Source organism: Anabrus simplex, chromosome 4, assembly GCF_040414725.1.
Source record: "Anabrus simplex isolate iqAnaSimp1 chromosome 4, ASM4041472v1, whole genome shotgun sequence".
NCBI lineage: Eukaryota > Metazoa > Arthropoda > Insecta > Orthoptera > Tettigoniidae > Anabrus > Anabrus simplex.
In genome coordinates this window covers 321,659,184-321,682,973 of record NC_090268.1, presented here as the reverse complement: position 1 = coordinate 321,682,973, position 23,790 = coordinate 321,659,184, and the positions used below count along the sequence as shown (strand labels likewise).

The window sequence follows — 23,790 nt, the reverse complement described above, 5'->3', positions numbered from 1 at the left end:
TCTTTATTTGGTCGGTTGTCCCTATCATATAGGCATTCTATGTATTCTTCCCATCTTTTCATTATTTCTTGGAGTTCATATATCACTGTGCCATCTGTAGCCTCTATTTCCTTATTGCTGTTGTTCCTTCTCTTTTCTTTGAATACTATATTTGTTGCTTCTTTGTACATCAAGTCATATTTCCCTTCTTTCTCTAGTTGCTCTAACTAATCACACTTTTCTGACAACCATTTCTTCTTTGCCTTTTCTGTTTCTCTTTTTAATTCATTATTTAACTTCCTGTAGTTACACTTTCCTTCTTCTGTAGTTACCGTTTATGATTTCCTGAGTTCCTCCATTCTGCTTATCACTTCCGATGTTATCCATTCCTTACTTGTCCTTTTCTTCTACTTGACTCCAAGCGTTTTCTTAGCTGCTTCTTTTATCCCATTTTAAAAAATTTCCCATCTCCTTTCTACATTTTCTGTTTTATTTCCTAGTGCATTATTGTTATGATACTCATCCTCTAGCTCTCTGCACTTGTCTTTGTTTTTCAGTTTTTCAATATTAATTTCTTCTCTCTTCCTTCTTTTCCATGTTATTTTCAATTTAATTAGTACCTCTCCTACAACTAATATATGGCCAGAATAAATGTCTGCTCCTGGGTAACATTTAGCATTCTTTAGGCAGTTTCTGTACCGTTGGTGTATCATCATATCATCAATTTAAATTTCCTGTCATCTAATAGACATCCAAGTATACCTTCTCCTTTTGTGGTTGTCAAACAAAGTGTTTCCAACCACCATGCAATATTCATACAGAATTCAATCAACCTTTCTCCCCTCTCATTTCTGTCTCCCAATAGAAATTTACCAATGGTCTTACCATCTGAACCTTCACCAACAACCACATTTCAATCACCCATTACAACAATACACGCATTCTTTCCCTCTTTCCAGATGAGTTGATCTATCTTCTCATAACACTCTTCTACCTCTTCATCAGAATGATTACAGGTCAGCATTTAAACTTGAATGAACACTAAGTCTTTTCTTTTCCCTTTCAGTCTTATCATCATAATCCTTCCATTGATATATTCAACCTTCATAACTTTGTTCTTCAGTCATTTTCCAATCAGTATTCCAACTCCATACAGTCCATTTTTATCTTCAACCGAATAGTACATTCGAAAGTCACCGCTTTCTAGTTTCCGCATCCACCCCATCTCAATTCACACATTCCAAGAACATCCAAATTATTTCTCTTCATCTCACAATTAGCGTTTTCTAATTTTCTTTCCTGTAAAAGGGTTAGAACATTCCACGTCCCTATCTGCAATAATTCTTCTTTCTTTTTCTCCTTCCTTCCATAGTTGTTGTATACCCCTTCTGGAGATCCGAATGAGGGGAACCTTTACCTCCCGAATCTTTTACAAAGAGATCCATCTCACGAACGTCTTGGGAGATACTGCCAGTGGTGGTTTCCCGTTGCCTTCCACTGTCCTCCACACCCTGTCGGCTCGCTGACCCAGATTCCCGCTGGGGTTGGTACCCAACATTCCACTGTGTTGCTCAGCTTAACAGGGCACCACGTGTAGGTAGAATCGTGGAGAATTAAGGTGAGAGAGGCTAAGAGAACTCTCTTGTTGGGTTCTTATATTCGCATCTCACCCCCCTTTATTAACCAGAGTCACAAGGTTGAATTAGTGACTCCCGCATGAAAGAACATTCCCACTAAGTAAATAATGAAACCAGCAATTACACATTAGGCAGGAGCAGCTGAATTTGTGAAGATGGTGCTGTTGGTAGCATTGCATGAGGAGGACTGGTAAAGCGGTATCAATTACAGTGCTCAAAATGTCTTAAAGCATTCCAGTCAAATCTTACATCACAATCCCAGCAGCATAACAATGTACCATTTTTAGAGTATGAACATCATCTACATCACTAAGTCTACTACAATTTCCAAATCATTAAAACCTCCATATTCATCTAACAAATTACAAATGTTACTTTCACCCAGCCTTGAGATAAATCAGCAACCATGGTCATCTAGAAATAGCTGTACTGTATTGTAGCAGCAGGGAGAATTCAAACAATGAAAAGAACAATAGGAACTGAGCAGCAATAGTGTAAATACTGGTGTCACTTTACATACCATAGACTAGATGATATCTATGAACACTTTTAATTAATATAAAATCTTTTTTTGGTAGTTTATAATTTCACTTGAAGGGAGCAACATACTCTCAATGAGATACTAGGGAAATACCATACCTCAAGATTCAGAAAGGTACTGTCGCTAAGTTAGTAGCCATCCTGTATGTTCAATAGTTTATTCATAAACATTATCCACAAACTTAGATAAGATTTAAATCCGCATGCAGTATTCCCAGTATTGGTATCCAAGAATCATCTTAAATATACTTACACAGATCAACCAAATCTGTTCACAATCTTAATTTGCAAGTAAGAGTTTCTTTCACCGAGTTCCAATAATTATCATTAGTAAGAAAAAAAAAAAAAAGATTTTTGTCTGTACATTGCTTAGAATTTGAAAAGAATGGTATTTCTGTATTGGTCATGCCCACAGTAACAAGGAAATGCACTTTTTACTTTTCCGTAATTTCTGTCCCTCTGTATGTATGTACAGTACCACCCATCACGAGAAAACCGCTGAAGAGAATTTAATGAAAATTGGTATGTAAAGTCGGGGGATGAGCCACTACAACCTAGGCTATAAATCATTTTATTCGCGCTCAGTGAAATGGTAATTTGGGGGAAGACCTAAAATTTAATTCTCAAATATTTATATTATTAGTGGTCCTATAGATAAATACTACATAACTAAAGTTATATAGAATAAAATTTCCTATCATTTATGTCATACATTTTTACCGTACCAGGTATGATAACACATATTCATGAATTTGCATTTTTGTTGCTAAGACCATATCAATGCCGAGCCAACAGAACACGGTTTAACAGAATTTAATGAAAATTGGTATATAGAGTAGGGGAATAAGAAACTACAGTCTAAGCAAGAAACAATTTTATTCACCCTGGATGAAATTGTAGTTTAGGGGAAGGCATCTAAAATTTAATTTTTAAATAGCTATGTTATTGGACCTATCAAAAAGTACTACATAACAAAAGTTATAGAGAATACAATTTCCGATCATTTATGTTTTATTCAGTTTTACCGTACTACTATGATAAGAGTGGTATTTCAGAGTTGGAAGAAAATTAAATGTGAAGGCCTACAATATCGAAAGCACATAACATTGATCAACAATAACATTATATTGACCATCATTTGTTGTGATGTTCCCTGTCTCTTATATAGCCACTCAACTCCGCATACCAAGTATAACAGCCTGACTGAATATTGGCGGGAAATAGCTGGGGAGTTAGAAAACATCCTTTTTTAGCATGCCATTTCTCTGATTCATAAATTTTCTAATACTGCTGGTACGTAACACACTGGTTCATCATAGTACTCTAGCTTTTCGATCCTTACTCTAACACGCTGTTTTGAATGAGCAGTGTGTACACAGCAGACGCTCACTTAGTAGTAGTAGTGGTGGTAGTATTAGTAGTAGTTGTGGTAGTAGCAGCAGCAACAGCAGCAGCAGCAGCAGTAGTAGTAGTAGTAGTAGTAGTAGTAGTAGTAGTAGTAGTAGTATGACCTGGTCTAGAATTACAATTTAGGCCTATTCCTAATTATAGCATCACAATTCACTAAATAACTCAAAATTTAACCCTGAAAAGAGCTGTGTCTTAAGAAAAGATTCTTCCCCTTCACTTTTAGTAAATTCTACATTCATTTTATCCCAAATTAGCTGTGAAGAGGGGGGTTTGTCCTCTGGCTAGGAGGAAAAATTTGCATCCAAGTCAGAGAGATTTTTCTGCTGCCAGTGTAGAAAATTAAGATTTTCTGACTCATCGGGTACTCCGAGGAAACAGATTAGTAAAAGGGCTTCATTTTTACCCTGGGACTCCATTATTCGACCCCCCCCACCCACCAAAACAAGACGAAGATTGTTCAAGGATCACGGCTGTCTGCCGCTTGGTCATTCCAGTTCTGGAAGTTTGGACTGTTTGATCGGCAATGTAGTACTGTTCATTAAAAGTGAGAAAATGCGTATTTTTTTCATTTGATCGAGTATTTCATATGAAAGCATTGCTTTTAGCGTACAGACAAAAAATGTGTTCCACCTATCAATACTTACTTATTGTAAATGGATTTATTTTAGTACCAGTTTCAGCCTTCCATGGCCATCATCAGCTAGTACATTATTATATAACAGCCATTAGACAATATCACAAAGATGTTATTATGTTTAGATCATCCAGATGTCTAATGGGGATGAAAATGAAATTGTAGTAGTGTTTTGTCTATGTGGGGTTAAAATATCTGTGATCAAAGTGGTAATGAGGGCTACAGTAAACTAAAACCTATTGGGTTTACATTGGATATATTGAGTACATTAAACATATTAAAATACATAAAGCAGAGTATAAAACACTTAATAAGTTAAACACACTAAAATATGGTACATATATATTAAAACACTTGTTAAAATTTGAGAGTTTGTATTGCGTGGAGTTCTTTTTTCAATCTTCTTTATAGTTCTTGTGCTTCTATGTCTATGTTAATTTAGTTGCCTATGGTGATCTTCGAGAATATTCTACGGCTGATATATGTTATGTTGATTCGTGGTGAAAACCCTTGTCGTGAAATTTTTATAAAGTACTGTATAATTCTTGCTAGGGGCTTTACGTCGCACCGACACAGATAGGTCTTATGGCGACGATGGGATAGGAATGGCCTAGGAGTTGGAAGGAAGCGGCCGTGGCCTTACTGTGTAATTCAACCGTTGATGTACTTCAGTAAGTTTTCTGACAGACTGCAAGTCTTGAGTTTAAATTTTGATTAGGAGCTGTTGGTGGCGACACCTCTTTCATCTGTATTTGTCCCACACATGCTTTGCAGCGACGTGGCATGCTCTCTATCACACGGTCCAAGAGCTCTTTTGGCAGTCGATCTCATTCCTCCGAAAGGGCAATGCGAAGGTCTTGGAGGGTCCTTGGTGGAGGCTGACAGGATGCAATTCGCCTCCCCAATGCATCCCAGGCATGTTCTATAGGATTCAGATCCGCAGACCTTGCTGTCCAGTCCATGCGATGAATGTCTTCCCCAGCCAGAAATTCATCCACCACAGCAGCGCGGTGCAGTCGGGCATTATCATCCATTAAGAGGAAGTCTGGACCAACTGCACCTCTAAACCATCAAACTTGTGGTCTCAGTACCCCATCCCTGTATCTCCGAGCATTAACGGTGTTCCTCGGACCACCCATGAAGATGTGCAGGACCATATGGCCATTTAACATGATACCGCCCCACATCATAACGCCACCACCACCGTACTGGTCCCATTCCATGATGTTCCTGTGGTTGTAGCGGCTATCCGGTTCTCCAGGAATCGTTCTGCAAACTGAAACGGGATTCATCTGCGAAGAGCACATGCCTTCATTCATTCATTTATGGTCCAGTTTCGATGTTGATGGCTCCATAGGACGTCCTTAAAACAGCCCTGCTGTTCTGAGCCTCCGGGTGCACAGTTTGCCGAGAAACGGCAACCCCCGAGACGGCTGCAAGCTCCGCCGACAATTGTCTTGCAGGTGCACTCCAATTTCGCTGGTGGTTAAACCCAGATATCAGTCCTGCTGTGGGGTGGTTACCCTTGGTCGACCTGGTACTGGCCTACGACTAACATCTCTTGTGTCTCGAAATCATCTCCGAAGCCTGGAAACGACACTATGTGGCATGTTCGAAGATATGGCGACTTTGGTCTGTGCCTGGCCTGCTTCCAGGCGGCCGAGTACTGTACCCTGCAAAACGGGGTCCAAATGGCATCTGTAATCTGTGGTGGGACGGAGAACTGGAACTAAGCATTGTGTGTTGCAAGAAGTAGGTAATTACTGAGTTTGGAAATGTAAATTACTATTTACCCTTTATTTGAAAATCATTTATTATAGTGTTTCTTAATATGTGCACCAGTTTATCTTTGGACAACGAACATTGCAAGATGCAAGAAGTATTTTGAAGCGATGGATGTATTCAAATTTTATGTAATTTGAAGATGCAAGAAGTATTTTGAAGTGATTGTAGTATTCAAATTTTATGTAACTTGACGAAATGTTAATTTGATGTTTGTAATGTGATTGAAGGGTTTAATAAGTAACTTAATTTTGAGGCATCCTATACTGCACGTGCGGTTATTGCTGTTGAAATAGGTGTCACAATAGGAAATTTCGAGAAATTGCTAACTCTTACCATGACAATATATGGTCATGCATTTTGATTCGCTAAAATAACGAGATTTCCTATTGGCGAAAAGAATGAGAATCTAGTGGAATTTGATCTTATTGGTTGTTTGTGATCGGGCCATTTCCGGCCTCCTGCTGGCTTCGGCAGAATGATGTGTGTGGTCAGCATCATTTACACCCGACCGCCCTAGCAAGCGCTTGCGCTCGAGGGCTTCCCTCGGAAACACCAGTTTTATTTGGTAAGTGTTATTTCAATGCTATTTTCAATGTTTTCTGATTTTGTTTCATTTAATTTAATTCCTTTTGCTTTTCAGTATTTTCTTGCATAATGTCATTTTCAAAGTTTTAAATTCAACATGTCTGAGTTTCCCCTTGATTCGCACTGTTTGTAATTTTAAATCTTTCACCTGCATTTTTAATTAACCACCCATGTGTAATTCTGCATACGTTAAACTTGTGTTTTACTAAGTGTTTTGAGTATCCTCATCATGTTTTCGCTTTGGTTAGTCAATCTGTATCTGTTGTTGAGTTAAGCATCAGTTGCTCTGTCATTTAACTTTGTTTTTGTAATTTTTCATTTGTTATTTTAATATAGTTGTGTGATTCTTGTGAACCTTTTCTCCCCCATAATGTCATACCTTCCCATGGACCTCAATAGAATCCTACACCTTCCACAATTCTTTCTTAGTTGTCATTATTAGGCCTATAAGTTTCCAAACATATGATTTGATTATGCGTATTTAGAAGTTTTTCGTCACGTTTCCAAGTTTTGATGTCTTATTTTACTATTTCCCTTTCCATATTGAGTGTCAATATTATTATTTTCTATTCATATTTTTGTATTATTAATATTATTATTATTAGTTTGTGTAGGCATAATCATCTTGATTACGGTTACATTGATATCAGAGCGTGTTATGGAAGGAGAAAGGGTTTACAATAATCATTCTCGGCTAGCTTTTCTAAAATTAATTTTAAGTCCTAATTTTGAATATGTTCTTAACATGTTTCTTTTATAGGTTGTAATTGTTACGTGCGTGTTCTTAATTCCTGTTTTGAGTTTTCCATGTTTCTTGTTCGAGTTCTACATACCCTGTGTTTTTCATTCCGCGATGGGCTGTCTTCTGTTGCTGTGTTTCATCTTGCAATTAATGGCGGGAGGAAATGGTTAGTCACTATTTGTAACAAATTGCTCTGTTTCGTTGTTAATTTTCATTATAATTTCCTTCGTGGCTAGCCTTCCGCTAACCATATGTTTTTGGTAAAATTATAGTATCACATTGCGTGGGCCGTGTTCTAAATAAAGTCTTCGGTGATGAATTTCAGTGTGTGGTTGTTTATTTATGGTAGTTTCTTCGATCCGTGTTCCGAATGTAACACCTGTGTAATTTCCGGTTGTTTTAAACTATTACATGTGATAAAATTCATAATAATAATATTTTAAACTATGTAGTGAAATCGTACTAAGTACTGTACTTCCGTGTCTGAATTCACATCTATCTCTCAAACAGCTGAGGTATCTGTTGAAAACAGCTGAGCGTTTGACTCACTGCGAGTTGTGCACACCCTACATGCTCATGTTATCTTGTGTTGCGTTCTGCTTGTTCTTCCAGACTACGTAAATTGTAGTGTGAATTGTCAGAGTGATCATTGTGTTCTGGTTAAATTTTAGCATGGAGTATCGTTAGTTTTTCTGAAATTTTTGTTTCTGTAAATTTTCAGCAATAATTTTGAGGTTAAGGTTCATAATTTTTCATCGGTCTTTTAGAGTGTTTTCCTGTTTGCAAATCTCGTGTTTTGGCAAAGTGTTTTCAAAATTTCATTTCTTGTTGCCTGTTGTGTTCTATTTGGCAGTAGTCTATGTGTGTGATCTTCTAAAACTATTTTTGTGTCGTATTTTAGCTCGGTATTTATCTAAATTTTCGGTCATGTGGTGTTGTTTTTGGTATCTTACTGTACTGGGGTCGTTTCCAAGGAGGTATGGGGCTATTTGGGGACGGTTCCCGGCCAGTTGCTAAATTCACCAATCAGATCAGAGAGTATGCGATCTCTGAATTTGACTGAAAGTTTTCTAGTATGTCTTATTGAGCTTTTCCATCGTGTAAGTGTCTGAAATTTGGCTAGTGTGACACGTAATATGTAATGTGAGTTATCTGTGTTAAAATTTTATGAGTACATGACATGGTAAATGAATAGTGACTTACTAACCTCAATTCATTGAATATGGTTGTACGTAAATGTAATTATGCAGTTATTTCCCTGTTTTGAGTTTCCTTGCAGCATTAAAAAATTTTCCTTGTTTTGTTTTTTCTTAACGTAGGACCATTAAGAATGCACACGGTAACATAATTTAGTAGTTATAAGGGATTTATTTAGTTATAAGCAAAATTTTGGGTAAACGTCTGGCCGGTAATCTGCTGGATTTTATAGTTCAATTAAGAATATTAGTTGTAATTAGGATGGTCGTTTGTGACCATATTAGATATACTGGATTATAATGTATTTTGGGGTAAGATTAGAATTTTATTAATATGCATAGTTAGGGATTTTGTAATGTTGTTGGTACTACGGTAAACTCTGGCGAATTTCTTTTGTCTTTTAATGTTTTTCCTAAATTCTGAAGTAGCACTTGCCAATGGGACTGGGGTATCCCACAACAAGGGGCCGGGACCTCCAAAGGGAGTGCTGTTATTTGTTAGCAAAAAAGCAATAAAAACCCACCCTTGAAACTCAACGTTTAAGTCAGTTCAGGCCAGTGGCCTTATTTCTTCAATTCCACGTTTCTGCTGTGTCTACTTATGTTCTAGTGACCGCAATACCACAAAATCTGTTCAACCTGGGGTATCTGTTTGGAGCCTGCAACGTACCTATTGGCCACTAATATCCGATGGTGGAGTGGAAAGGTGTTTCTGATGGCGGCAGTCGGCCATGCTGCACCAACAACCTTCGCCTGTTATGGGCAGATCCCAATGCTGGTGGGCTGTGATAAGGCTGTAAGAGAGCAATGGTGGGACTGCAATATGGATGGAGACGTTGTCATCGGCCACAGCCAGCGCCTTCGTTTGCCAGCGATACCAACGCTCTACTTGTTTTTACCTGTATTAACGTTGCTCAAGAGAATGAAGGTAAAAATGTGTGGTGTGGTGCAATTGTGGTGTTGCAAGAATCTTACAATCTCTATTAAAGCCTCCCTTTAATTTCATTTAGAATATTTTTATTTTTGTCGACTTTGGCAGGAGGAGAATGTAATCTGTGGTGGGACAGAGAACTGGAACTAAGCATTGTGTGTTGCAAGAAGTAATTATTGAGTTTGGAAATGTAAATTACTATTTAGCCTTTATTTGAAAATCATTTATTATAGTGTTTCTTAAAATGTGTACCAGTTTATCTTTGGACAACGAACATTGCAAGATGTAAGAAATATTTTGAAGTGATGGTTGTATTAAAATTTTATGTAACTTGAAGATGCAAGAAGTATTTGGAAGTGACTGTAGTATTCAAATTTTATGTAACTTGAGCAAATGTTAATTTGATGTTTGTAATGTAATTGAAGGGTTTAATAGGTAACTTAATTTTGAGGCATCCTATACCGCACATGCGGTTATTGCTGTTGAAATAGGTGTCGCAATAAGAAATTTCAAGAAATTGCTAACTATCTTACCATGACAATATATGGTCATGCCTTTTGATTAGCTAAAATAACAAAATTTCCCATTGGCGAAAAGGACGGGAATCTAATGGAATTTGATCTTATTGGTTGTTTGTGATCGGGCCATTTCCGGCCTCCTGCTGGCTTCGGCAGAATGATGTGTGTGCTCGGCATCATTTACACCCGACCGCCCAAGAAAGCGCTTGCGCTCTAGGGCTCCCCTCGGAAACACCAGTTTTATTTAGTAAGTGTTATTCAGTGTTATTTTCAATGTTTTCTGATTTTGTTTGATTGAATTCCTTTTGAGTTTCGGTATTTTCTTGCTTAATGTCATTTTCAAAGTTTTAAATTCAACATTTCTGAGTTTGCCCTCGATTCGTGCTGTTTGTAAGTTTAATTCTTTCACCTGCATTTTTAATTAACAACCCACGTGTAATTCTGCATACGTTAAAATTGTGTTTTACTAAGTGTTTTAAGTTTCCTGATCATGTTTTCGCTTTGGTTAGTCAATCTGTATCTGTCGTTAAGTTAAGCATCAGTTGCTCTGACATTTAACTTTGTTTTTGTAATTTTTCATTTGTTATTTTTAATATAGTTGTGCTAGAGGGTAATTCTTGTGAACCTTTTCTCCCCCATAACGTCATACCTTCCCATGGATCTCAATAGGATTCTACACCTTCCACAATCCTTTCTTAGTTGTCATTATTAGGCCTGTAAGTTCCTAAGCGTATGATTTAATTTTGCGTATTGAGAAGTTTTCCGTCACGTTTCCAAGTTTTGATGCATATCTGCCGCTACTGTATTATTTTACTATTTCCCTTTTCATATTGAGTGTCAATATTATTATTTTCTTTTCTTATTATTAATATTATTATTACTATTAGTGTGTGTAGGCATAATTATCTCGATTCCAGTTACAGCGTCGTCGTGCAATTATATTGTCACGTTCACCACGAGGCTACACTCTGCACACTATAACAGGGCGAACATGATTGAGGGAATATGGGGCGCAGGCACTGACTGTGTTTACCTTGCGGTTACATCGCTAGTCAAAGTAGGGAACACTCCTGTCCTATATAGAGCGAACACGTAAGGTTGGTAGGTGCATATGTCATGCGATTTGCGGTCTATTTCCTGTTGCCCTGCTTACTCGTAACTTATGCTTAACTTTTGGACACTGGCGTATATGCGTATTAACGTGAGCAACCATTAGCATCTGGCAAGCTCTCACAAAGGAAGAGGGTTTGTTTGACGGTACTTTCCATCGGACCCCAAGACCTTCTGAAGCTATAAAGGCTGAGCAGACAAGGGCAGTGCCCTCCTATTGAATTTTGAACGGCGACAGTGAAGTATCGTGACCGCGAGCAGATAAAACAATAACTTTGTGAAGTTTATGTTAGACTTGAACTAAAATCGTTGTGATTTATCTCACAAAAGCTAGTGACGGTCTGTATACATAAATAATATACGGTGCATACGCGCAGTGAGATTAACATGTGCGATTCGTTAATATATAACCAGTGACAAGGACAGGAAGCAACCGGGCCCAGTTTCCTTAATTTAGTGCCGCATAAATTGGACTTAAAACTAAGTGGTGGCTATAGAAAACTGTTGGCCAATAGTAAGGATGCGATCGTGCATTTGAGCACACTAGGTGAAGAAGACGATGGTGCTAATATAATTCAAGAAGACAGCAGCCATGAACTACCCAGGAGTCGACAAAAGGACCTTCATTCTTGTGCTGTGTGTCGTAGTCATGGGCTGAGCCCACATGACATAGTGGCATGTGATTCGCCGCTGATGAAGAGATTGCAGCCAAGTCCTTTTGTTCTTTAAGCATGTGAAGTGATAGCTAGATTCACTAGAAAGGCCATTTTAAATATGTAAATTAACTCTTAAATGTAAGCCAGAGTGGCATTTGCATTGCTCATTTTAGTAAATTTTAAATATGTTTAGGGCTGCTTGCATGCTAAGCCCCCGAGCAGTGTGTTGTAAATACTTAGATGGGAAATAAGAGAAAGAATAGGTTAGGTATAGGTGTGTGTTACAGTTATTTCTATTTTATTCCAGTTTATATTGAGTTAAGATAGAGCTGTATGGGTGGATTATTCATGAAAGATCTGCTGGACTGTACGCCACCAATGTCAAGCTGAGAGAGCGGATTAGACTAGAGCCAGTGTGTGCTAGGATGTTTTATTGCATGGTGCATGAATTTCAGCTGTGAGAAGACAAACGGGGAGACTTTTCAAGTTCTAAAGTAGAGTATGGTTTTAAGTGTGGTGGCAGGTAAATTCATGGATATGTACCAGTCGTTGAACAGAGGTTTATTTATAAGTGAGGCTAGAGAATTGCCTGTGGAGATTTACAGGGCTGAGATGCTACGAGATAGGCCATGAAAGCCGTAATGTTATATTGGAGCTGTGATGAGGAGGCAATGAGCCGGCCTGTTAAATGTGAAATTATGTAAGGCTGCAAGCCGTATTTTGCTGACCAGATTTGTGTGCTTATTCTGTAGCACCGAGAAAGCTATCAAGGCTGGATGCGGCATTTGTTCTTGCCCCAGATGGCTGGCAAGCCTTGATTCAGCTGTACGCTGGTCAGAGAAGGGTAGTGAAGTTTACACATAGTCCCGTTATATTTGTGAATTGCCTATGCTATAAGAACTAGTTAATTGTTATTTCTGTTGCCAATCAGCTGATTTCCCTGGCGTGTTAGATGCTACTACTATGCTGCACCTACACGAGATATGTGATGTCCAGTGCCCGGATATGTTAGGTTCTTGACCCAACTATCAACTATAGTGTATATCTTTTGTGTGCTTTATTTTCCAGGTTTTGTTTATTTCATATTGTGTTTTTGTATTTTTGTGTCCAGTGTATTATTTCTTTGTTGTGGCTGGGCGAGTTGGCCGTGCGGCTGTGAGCTTACATCCGGGAGATAGTCGGTTTAAATCCCACTGTCGGCAGCCCTGAATATGGTTTCCCGCGGTTTTCCATTTTCACACCAGGCAAATGCTGGGGCTGTACCTTAATTAAGGCCACGGCCACTTTCTTCCAACCCCTAAGTCTTTCCTATCCCATAGTAGCCATAAGACCTATCTGTGTCGGTGCGACGTAATGTTGTCATTTGTTCGATAATGGGGAGACACAGCCCGATGGCTATTTTTGGGAAGAGAGGTTCTGACCTTATCTGTGATCATGGGTTTGGACTCATATAGTAGAGTCTGTGACAATTTTGGAACGGTGATTCAGATGCAGTCCTCAACAAGTGTTTTATATGTTTGTGTGCAAGTGAACGGAATATGTATGTAATTTAAGCCATTACTAGTGGATCGGGTATTATTATCGCATATTATGAACGGTTTAGAAATCGAGCCCTCGGACAAAGAACTATTTATTTATTTATTTATTTGTGTCTTTATTAAGTGGCAAAGTTAGGGCTCTTGGCCCTCTCTTATACTTAACCACATAAAAAAAAATTATTTTTACAGTATTAATCTAAAATATCATTTAATCAATTACTGTTATTGAGATATGTAAGTCAGATAAGGAATTACAATAATACAATTAATTAAGGTTACTACTGATGAAAAATTATAGGATAAATAGAGAATGGATAATAACAAAAAAATATATCAACTTATAACCTAAAGAATATATCTACAACTAGCTTAAAGGAAAAATTCAAAAATAAGGCTAAAATAAGTTAACTGAATATTAGTATGTTACAGTCTGAGTGTACTAAAATCGATGTTACTATGTAGTCTATTTCTAAGAACAGTCTACAGACTTATATGAGAGTAGTAACAACGTAAATGGGATAGCCTAAGAACTTAAATCTAGTACGTAATTTTTGGTTTCATTCACTTGTCATTCAGTCTTACATTCATTTGAGTCAACTGTATGTACTCTGGAGGAATTTACGGTAGGCTGTTTTAAATGTCCTAGACGAGCAAGACTTTTTAATATCTTCCGGGATTGTATTCCATAACTTCGAAGCAGAGACCAGGAATGAATGGCTGTAGGTATTTGTTCGATGCGGTGCTATTTCAAGTAGTGATCCGGAACGATTGTTAATTTTGTGGAACAAAGAAAGAGCCCTAAAATTGGACGATAGATAGGTGGAGCTGTTTGAAGAAAGCAACTGATAGACGAGGGTCATTTGGTGAGTTTTTCTACGGTCATTTAAAAGTACCCATCCCAACTTTTTGTAGTACGGTGTTATGTGTGCATCATGTCGGAGTTGGAAGGCATATCGAATGCTAGAGTTCTGTGCATGTTGTAGCTTTGTTGCTTGTTCACAGGTTAGGTCAGTCATTAAACTGTCGCAGTAGTCAAAGATTGGAAATATAAGTGTTTGTATGAGTTTTAATTTAAGGTCCAGTGGGAGAACATTTTTATGACTCTTCAAAGGATAAATATATGCATGCACTTTTCTGCACACATTAGTTATATGCTCATTCCAGGTCAGAGTCTCATTTAAGGTGACCCCAAGGTTTGAAACAATCTTGGAGTATGGCACTTTGGTATCATCAATGGTAATTGGAGGAGGATTGTGATTACTATTTAAAGCACATAGTAATTTTTTGTGTCCAATTATTATGCTTTGGGTCTTTCATGGGTTGATGAGTAAGGCATTGTTCTTGGCATACGTTGTGAGTCATTGCAGGTCAGTATTCATATGCTGGATCGCTTCGCATATACTATCTACACTGGTGTGGTAATATACCTGTAGGTCATCAGCATACAGATGGTATTTACAGTGGACAAGTGGGGATGAAATATTGATATGCAGGCTGAATAACAAAGGTCCCAGCACAGATCCTTGTGGCGCGCCAGATAATCTGATAGCCCATTTGGACGTAACATCGTTTACTGAGACACATTGACGACGATTTGTGAGGTAAGATATAAAGAAATTGAGCGCATTCCGGTCGTCGAGAAGGGAGCGTAATTTTGAAAGGAGTAGTTGTATGTTGACTGTATCAAATGCACTGCTAAAATCAAGGAGCGTGAGTACTGTCACCAGTCGTTTATCCACAGCAAGCCTGATATCATCTGTTACCCAAAGGAGTGCTGTCGTCGTACTGTGGCCCTTCCTTAAGCCAGATTGCAACGGGTCTAGTAGTGAATGATTTGTGAGATATTCAGTTAGTTGCTCGTGAATTAGTCGTTAAAAGGCTTTCACAAGTGGAGGAAGTATTGATATAGGGCCGTAGTCTGATGGATAATTTGATGTGGTGTTCTTTAATACTGGAATCCCTAGAGCATCCTTCCAAATGTCTGGAAAAGTTCCTGAATTTATACAGTAATTGAAGATATGAGTAATGATCAGTAATACTGCGCTGATGACATTTTTTATGAAACCTACTGGAATATGATCTGCTCCTTTCGCTTCAGATTTAATGGAATTTAAGACTCGTTTCACTTCGTTTATATTGACAGTTCGCAGTGAGAATATTGGTTCAATATTCAAGTAATTGCCATCTTTGCGTAACGGGATTCCGGATTGGGGTCGAGTTTCTTTGATTTGTTTACCAGTGAAATGAGAGTTAAGTGTGTCCAATGATATTGTTGGAATATGAGGTTCTTTAATTTTTCCTATTCCTATTGAACATAACTGATTCCACGCATTTACTGTATTGAGATTTTTGGTTTGATTTCTGATATATTTAAATTTACTGTTTCTAATTAATTGTTTCATTTTGTTCCGTAGACAACAGTACTGTTCGAAATCCGTTTGCTCTTTTGTTGCTCTGTACCGGCGAAACAAAGCATCACGGTGGGCCATTGTTGCTTTTATCTCAGTGTTTAATCACGGAGCAGGAGAGTGGGTAACCCTTGCCTGCAGAACGAGAGCATGCTTGTCACAGAGTCCTAACAATAAGGAGTTAAATCGATGTACTTTCAAATTCACGTAGTGCAAATGTCGTATGTCGTCCCAAGGCAAATTATATGCGTCATATTGTAGTAGAGTTAAGTCTATATTTTACATGTCTCTGTAGTTTACATACTTAGCTTTACATTTCGGCACCCGCAGTGAGTAGCACAGATAGATAAGATCGTGTGTAGAGATACCAGGGACAGAGATTTGTCCGTGCTTGACAGCCTTATGGGGATTATTTGTCACTAAGTAGTCAATTAGAGTGTGGGTTGAGCCGTTACGTGTGTGTACGTGATTAGTTGTGTCTAATGGTAAGATGGTAATGTCCATTGAAACGAACAGTCTGCGAATTCGGTCCGAGTCGCTAGTCTGGATCAGGAGATTTATGTTAAAATCACCGAGGATTATGATGTGTTCGTAACCTGGTATAAGCTTCAGCAGATCCGCTTCAAGTGCGTCTGTATTACTTACCTTGGATGGCTTATATACTACTACTATTAACACTTTCTGGTGGTTGACAATCGCCTCGAGGAACATATATTCAGTATGCGGAGTGTCATTGGGGGAAGATTTACAGATTATTTTGCTCTTAATGTCGTCTCTACAGTACACTGAAACACCACGGCCTCATTTACCTGCGCGGTCATTCCTGTATAAAGTATACCCATCACTTTTTACAAGCACGGACTGATACTGTTAGTCATCCAACTTTCACTCAGACCAATTAAATGCATATTTGTATCAGTAATTATAGAACGAACTTTGTCAAAGTGACTTGAAAGTGATAGACAGTTAATGTGGCAACATTGCAGGGTTCTAAGAAACTGCGACAAGGCACGTTTCAATAGGATTCCTGTGGGCTCGGGTTGGGGTAGGGGAGCTACTGGTGATTGTGAAAGAGGGTTGTCATTGTCGACTTAACAAAGCACGCAAACACCAATAATGGTCAAATTTGTTGATTTTCAACCACAATATGTAAATTTAGACATATTCAAGTCAACAAACTCTCTTAATAACTCAGGGTCTTTACCCGCATTGTTTGTAAACAATTTGTTGGATAATTATAATTTATGCAAAAATGTGTGTGATTTTTCTTTGAAAGACAACCTGTGGTCGGTTGTTCGATTCGATTTTTTAAATTTAGAATGGTTTCATTTTATGTTTTTAGTTTAATAAATTCATTTTACCCGATTTCTCGAATTCCCATTCACTAGATTTATATGTACGTATTAACTGTCCATATATTTTAGTGTATTTTAAGTTAGATATGTTTTTCTTATTTGCTATTGACCCTATTCGGACGCACCACATGCTTCTACCCCTGAGCTAGGCTGAAATTAGGACAGGATGCAGTACAGTACTGCTCCTATACAACGTAGACCCATGGTTTTACCTCGCAAGATGGTACTAGTCGCAAAAAACTTTGACCCGTAGTGTTCTGCACGCAATGGTACTAATCGCAAGTAGTCTGTCTTATGGTTCTAATGTCATCATTCCTTGGTCGCGCTTTTTAGTCGCCTCTTACGGCAGGAAGGGTGGGGATACCGTGGGTATAGTCTTTGTGTCCCCCACCCACAGGGGGCAGAGAGAGAGAGAGAGAGAGAGAGAGAGAGAGAGAGAGAGACAGAAAGGAAAAAGGAAGGGATGCGACACTTCGAAAAATGAAGTACCAGACAAAGAAAGACAAGGGCCACTAAGGGCGTGAATGCTCTAATACCGTCGGGATTGGAAAAGGAGAAGAATTGACCAAGGGAGGTCAGACAGGATAGATGAAAGTGAGGAGCCTGGCACAAGTGGAAGCAATGTCATGACTCAGCTAAGAGCCCCCTGGTCGCCAACCCAAGTTCCCAAGTTGAGAGCTCCTGGAGCCCCTTTTAGTTGCCTCTTACGACAAGCAGGGAATACGAATGAAGTATTCTTGATCTGCGTCCCCCACCCACAGAGGGTATTGGTTTATCTTGTCTGTGCTTGTCCTGTAGTGTTTAGATGAAGTAATAACAGCAGGTAGGAGGGGATAATGAGGATCATTGTCTTCTTAGGACACCAGCTCCCTGTGAAGGTTGGCAATCCAATTGATTATGATTACTCGAAAAACAGCGTCTCAAAAGATTTCAACAGAAGTTTGTTCACACCACCAGTGCAAGTCTTAACCAAGCAATTTCTCTGACTCCCCACAGATCTACGTCCTACAATTTTGCCCTTGATGAGGAGTTGGTGAAGTTGATACCGTCCATATTTTTTACCTCTCCAGATGTGCCCCATGTACCTGAGCTTTTGCTCCTTGATGGTGGTTAAAAGTTTTTGTTATTTAACAAGCTGAGGACTTCCTCATTGGTCTTCCTTTCTACCCAGGGTATTTGGAGCATTCTTCTGCACAAGTACGATTTGAAAGCTGACGTGAATGTTACCATATCGGTGCCTTATAATAAACAAGATGCTTACACCAGATGACAACTCTACAGATAAAACTTCCTGGGACAAGGATGCAGCTGCGGACAATGAAACCTAAATGGTACACATTAAATTATCTCTTTTCTGGGTGGAAAAGTCTGAAACATGTTTCACCCAAGTGGAAGCTCAATTCAGGATAAGGAAGGTTAACAATGAAAGCTATAAGCAATTATTTTGTTGCACACCTCGAACCAAGATATCTAGAAAAAATATGGCACATTATTCTCAGCGAGACTGTGGCTAACATATAAACAACTGCTAAAACTAGACTTCTCGCTATTGTTAAAGAAAGTGACGATCAACAATGAATTTATAAAAGGACTGAATTTTTGGAGTTTTTCAGTTTGATAGGGTGCCTTTAATCTATACAACTACAAAAACTGAAGTACCAGCATTTTCATGTATTGAAAGTACTCATTACTACAAGCAGTTTTAAATTAAATTAAATTTTAAATACACAATATCTTTTACAGGTATAATCTGTTATTAAATGTTTTCTTTTTCAGGCATTTTCTAATTTTATTAATAATGCATTAGTTTTGAAACTGAAAAAGAGATTACATTCACTATAACAAATTTTATCAACTATCACTATAATGAGGTTTTACTGTGCTGGTAACTTTTCAACTTTCTTCAGCTAATCCCAGCTATTTCTGGGGTCGCTAAAGCCACTCAGGCTCATTTTGGCCGGGGTTTTAAGGCCAGACACCCTTCCTGACACCACATGATTTTTTTAATGAAAATTTCAACCCAAGACTAACTGGGATTCAAACCTCAGCCTTCTAGGTGGGAAGACAGCAACTAACCCAATGAGCTAATCACACCCCGCCTAATCAAGATACAGTAGAGTCTCGATTATCCGACCTAAACGGGACCTGGAGTACGTCGGATCACCGAAAATGTCGGATAATACAGAATTACTTTGAAAATGAACTGAAACAAAGAGGAAGGCTATACTCTAGTACTAAAACAATGACATGTTTTACGGTACTCTATTTATTGAATTATAAATTCAATTGTACAGTATTGAACGAAAACATTCCGGATGTCTTACGAAAAGAAACTTTTCTCCACAGATATTATGCTGCATAATGCCGTACAGTTTTTCCACCGATCAAGCCACCCAGCATTGGCAGGAAAATTAGGGTCCCCTTAATTAAACTTCTTCTGGAAATACACAGCCTTTTCCTGCAGAATGGGGCCAGATATTGGCAGGCCCTTTTCCAGGTGTTGAGATAACCAAAGAAATAGTGCTTCACTTACTTTTTCGTATTCACATTTTTTCAATGTTTTTCTCTGCTCTGGTAGAGCACCACTTTTGAAATTCTTCCCTCTGTTTTTTTCCAGTCTCCCACTGTAACACATCCAACACCATAATCTGAAGCAACATTTTGAAGAATTTTTGCCCAGTGACTTAAATGCACTCAACTTGTCTTCCAGAGAAACAATCACTTTCTTCCATGTGCCCGCTATACTCACAGAGGGTATGAAAATTATAACATCCGCACCCAACCAATACTACAATGAACAATGACTGAAGACTCACTGCACCTGTCCTTGAGAGAAAAAAAACTTTCCTACCGCCAGCGGTCAGGCCAGTGCTTGTCCCATGGACGCACCCTACACACCGGGTCTGCCTGAATTTAGTCTCCACCAAAAGTTCCAATTAAGTCTACCAGTGTCGGATAACACGGAATGTCGGATAAGCGAAGGTCGGATGAGCGAGACTCTACTGTAGTCTGATAATAAGAATGATATGAATGAAACATGCAGGTCCATGCCATGACATCAATATGATGATTTGGAGATTATCTGCACCAAAGTACATTGTAGACTTAGCCACAAAAAATACGAGATTTCACTTTCTTGATAGAACTCTCTCCTAGGAACATCCTACATTTAATGAAAGTCATTCAGAATTGTAGGGCCCAGAATACAAGATATTTTAGTCATTAGGAAGTATGTACACCATGTAGTACTATCATTAAAAAGAAAAAAATTCAGATCCTAGAAAAAAAAAAAAAAAAAAAAAGAAACAACCATTTTCCTGTACTATTTTCCAATAAATGCATAATTATTTGAATGTTAAGAATACATACAAAGCATTACGGAAGGAAAGACTAAATCTTAAACAGGACAATACCCAAGGCCATCGAATTTGTATCATTGGTCAAACTTAAAACATGGTAAACTAGCCATTTAAAAATAAAGTGAAAAATGACCTACCTTTAAGTTGGCCTGTATCGGCAGTAAGTAGCTTTCCTGGAGATTCTGTGAGTTCAGGCAAAGGCTCTACAGAGCCATCTGTACTATCTTCTAATGCTTCTTCCATTGGAAGCAAGGGAGGAGATGGACTACCGGATTCACTATCTTTCGGTTCCACTTTTGGTGGATATTCAGGATCACAAGCCTGCTGCGAGTGCTCCCAGGGTTCCATGGAAGAAGCTGAAGGATGCCTAGATCTTGAAGGACGGGATGTAGGAGTGAGACCAAGAGGAGCAGAGGGAAGAGGAGGAGACTGTGATTGTTGAAGACTTCTAGGACGCTTCAATGGAGGAGCCCCATCCAATGAACTTTCTTGATTAGGTACAGCAGCAGGTTTCTTAGATGATCCCATCTAGGCAATATAAAGGCCTTACTTTAAAATTTAAACTTCGAAATATATCAACAAAAATGAAACAATTTATGATACACTAACAAACTTGAAAACAAATATTAGTTTCCAAATAACATACAAATGTATAACAAATGTGCTTGAGTAAACAAAAAAACAAAAACAAGAATGTGATCTAATAACAGTTAACCATATACAGCATGATTCAGCCGCCCCTTCCAATGTAATTTTATGCAACCCACAATCTTCATTCCATCCAGGAAACATCTGCCCTACCAGTATGCTCAGACAACCCAACCGGACATTTTGGTATTTACCGCCTCATCATGATAGGACTCCGTAAAGTTATACTCGTATTAAACACTGGAAGATATTTAAAATTAGGAATTTCATTTTTGTCCATATTGAACTGTCCGTATTACTGAAAGAAAACAAATTCTCAATCTTAAAAAGAAAGTCAAAGACAACCACCTCATCATTACAAAGGCCGACAAAGGCAACACAACAGTCATTATGGATAAAACAGATTACATTCAAAAAACCAAAACTTTCTTAGATAATGACTCCTTTTCAATAGTCAAGAAGGACCCAACACAATCAATTCAAAGGCAATTGAAACAAATTCTAAAGAGCACATCTTTTCTCCTCACTGAACAAGAAAAACAAAAGTTAATTACTATGAACCCAGGCCTACCAACAGCTAAAGCACTACCCAAAATCCACAAAACCGGTGTCCCTATTCGACCCATAATAAACTACAGACCAAGCCCCTTATATAAATTATCTCAATTTATCCAACAATTTCTTAATAAACATTATAAATTCTCATCAAATAAATCCATCAGGAACACTGTAGAATTAGTGAACAAACTAAACAGTTTCAAGCTTCAACCATATCATTCAATGCACTCCTTTGATATAGTCAACATGTATCCCAGTATAAACACCAACTCATTATTCCCGATCATCGAAAAGAACTTACTTGCTAACAATCAACTAAGTAAACTAGAAGTTCAAGACTTTATGACCATATTAAGATTACTAATTAACAATAACTACTTCACATTCGATAAGATCATTTACAAACAAGATGGTTTGGCTATGGGTTCACCAGCCTCAGGAATTTTAGCAGAGATCTACCTTGATTTCCTAGAGCACACCGCCATTGACAATAACATCAAATTTGCTAATATCCAATTCTGGGCTAGGTACGTAGATGACACATTTATAATCCTAGATGAACGCTCCACAGACGCGCCATCCACCCTCAAAAACCTTAATAATATTGATCATGACATTAAATTTACCTTAGAATCAGAGACAAACAACTCCATCAACTTCCTAGACCTAACAATCAACAGGCACCCCTCTTCGTTCACATATAGTATCTATAGAAAGAACACTCAAACGGCCACTACTATAAGAAATGACTCACTACACCCCCAAACACACAAAGCGGCTACATATAATAGCTTAGTAGACCGAGCATTCAAAATTCCGATGTCAAGAAAAAACTTAAATAAAGAATTGAACACCATTCGCTCTATAGCAAAATTCAATGGATATAATGAATCCTTTATTGAAAGAATAATCAATAAATTCAGACACCGCCCAAAAACCACCCTAATAAAAGACCATACTAGCACTGCCGCGTTTTCCACATTTACTTTCAATAAAGAAATTTACAACGTCACTAACGTTTTTAAAAAACACAACGTTAAAATACCCTTTCGTACTAACAACAGAAGCACAGAGATCCTACACAACTCTTCATCAATAAATAAAAGTAGTCCTTTTTCTAAATCAGGTGTATATAGGTTTTCTTGCCAAGACTGCAAAAGTTCTTACCTAGGGCAAACAGGACGCAGCTTTAAAATCAGATATGCAGAACATGTCAATGCCATAAAACACAACCGTTTTTCCGCGGTCGCCCTACATATAAAAGAATTTAAGCACAACTTTACTGAAATAAATCAAGATCTTGAGGTATTAGATATTCTAAACAAAGGTTCTTTCCTAGACGTCACTGAAAACCTCTATATTCATTTAGACCAATATTTCAATCCCAACCTAAACTTAAATGATATCTCAGAGAAACCAAAGATCCTATTCGACTTTCTCATTGAATTTTTCAAAAACATGAATATCCCGAAAAACAGATCTGTCTTTCAGATTATGCATAATACTTTGTCACGCCACACACTTTCACCACATCACCCTCCATACTTCCCCCCCTTCCACTCCTCCTCCCCTACCGCTCGTCCCCTCTCCCCTCCTAATCCAACAACGGCCACTGCCCAGATCTAAACTATCCAACACGCTCTGTTCCTCTTCATCTCGCGCCATAGCTTTACCGCCTCATGTCCCGCAATAAACATCATAGAAACCTGCCCCCACCCTACACGTAACGCTGCAACAATACACCACAAATACTGGCACAGTCAACCTCCACACTCTCAACAAAGTATTCCTTAATACCTATTTTATATTCTTGTCGAGCTGAATACCGGACCTGTGAAGATTACAAGATTATTTTGTGCATCTACAGAATGGTGTGTTAATGAAGCTATGTAATATAGAGAGAAACTTTCAAAGGTGGTTAAATGAAGAAGTTATATCACGTTCAAGATCATGCTTCCACATCTCTGCACAGTATTTAAAATACAATTTACCGTTGGTCTTTTATAGCTATTGTTGAGAGTTAAGGAGAATTTCCTGTTGTGTATGTTTATCAGGAACTCAAGGGAGACTTCATTAATTAGTCGGAACATACAAAGAATGATGAACTCTTCTCAGAAGAACTCTTAAGGTTTCACCTTACTTTTTCCTACCTGCTGGCTCTTTAGAAATGTGTGCGCGTGCGTCTTGTATTCAGGAATCAT

At 38.2% G+C, this 23,790-nt stretch overlaps 1 protein-coding gene across 3 annotated transcripts in view; it reads right to left on the bottom strand.

Moving 5' to 3' along the window:
* Window positions 1–23,790, bottom strand: part of LOC136871943 (protein bric-a-brac 2) — a 305,261-nt gene that overhangs the window by 153,760 nt on the left and 127,711 nt on the right. For all 3 annotated transcript variants that reach the window (XM_067145688.2, XM_067145689.2, XM_067145687.2), the window contains exon 4: window positions 20,521–20,911. In XM_067145688.2, coding sequence (XP_067001789.1) covers window positions 20,521–20,911 — 391 coding nt within the window. The remainder of the gene's footprint in view (window positions 1–20,520; window positions 20,912–23,790) is intronic.